Genomic DNA, 780 nt, shown 5'->3' on the forward strand with positions numbered 1-780 from the left:
GGCAGTTGCAGGTGAGAAGGCCGGCGGCGGGGGGAAGTTGGGGGCGAGCAGGCCGGCAGGCAGGTGAGTGATTAGGAGCCAGTGGTCCCAGATTACGAGAGGGACATCTGACTGCCGGTTTAGGCCCTGTGGAATTGGGCCTAAACCAGCAGTCAGACATCCCCCAAGGGGTCCCAGATTGGAGAGGGTGCAGGCCGGGCTGAGGGGCAAACCCCCCCCCTCCGCACTAATTTCGTGCACTGGGCCACTAGAATAATAATAAACCCTGTGTTTCGTATTGTCGCAGCTGTAAACCTACATTTGCCCCACCCTGTATTTCACTGTGAGTTTATATAACTTAATGGCTGTTTAACAAATGTCGGTCAAACTTCCTGAATATGTCCAGTTGGCTGTCGTGAGGGGTGGAAGCCGGCCCCAGCACACCACGGGTGGCCTTTGCACGAGGTGTGGCTGTCTGAGGGGTTGGGGGCTGATGGGTACTGGTGGGTCTCTGTCTCCCCAGGCGGATGTTTCCATTCCTGTCATTTACTGTGGCTGGGCTGGAGCCCACCAGTCATTACCGGATGTTCGTGGACGTGGTCTTGGTGGACCAGCACCACTGGCGGTATCAGAGCGGCAAGTGGGTGCAGTGTGGAAAGGCCGAGGGCAGCATGCCAGGTATGCACCCGCCTGGGAGGAGTGGGCACTCCTTTCCTCCAAGACTGGGCGCCCCCTAGTGGATTCAGGAGGAACCCCCCCCACCCCCAGTCCCTACACCCGACACCTAGGATTTAATTCCCC

At 58.5% G+C, this 780-nt stretch overlaps 1 protein-coding gene across 1 annotated transcript in view; it reads left to right on the forward strand.

The window, feature by feature from the left end:
- The window catches only part of TBX21 (T-box 21), a 12,595-nt gene that overhangs the window by 9,456 nt on the left and 2,359 nt on the right, over positions 1-780 (forward strand). The window contains exon 2 of the mRNA XM_014536229.1: positions 503-657. Coding sequence (XP_014391715.1) covers positions 503-657 — 155 coding nt within the window. The remainder of the gene's footprint in view (positions 1-502; positions 658-780) is intronic.

This window comes from Myotis brandtii, unplaced genomic scaffold (genome assembly GCF_000412655.1).
Source record: "Myotis brandtii unplaced genomic scaffold, ASM41265v1 scaffold157, whole genome shotgun sequence".
NCBI classification, from domain to species: domain Eukaryota; kingdom Metazoa; phylum Chordata; class Mammalia; order Chiroptera; family Vespertilionidae; genus Myotis; species Myotis brandtii.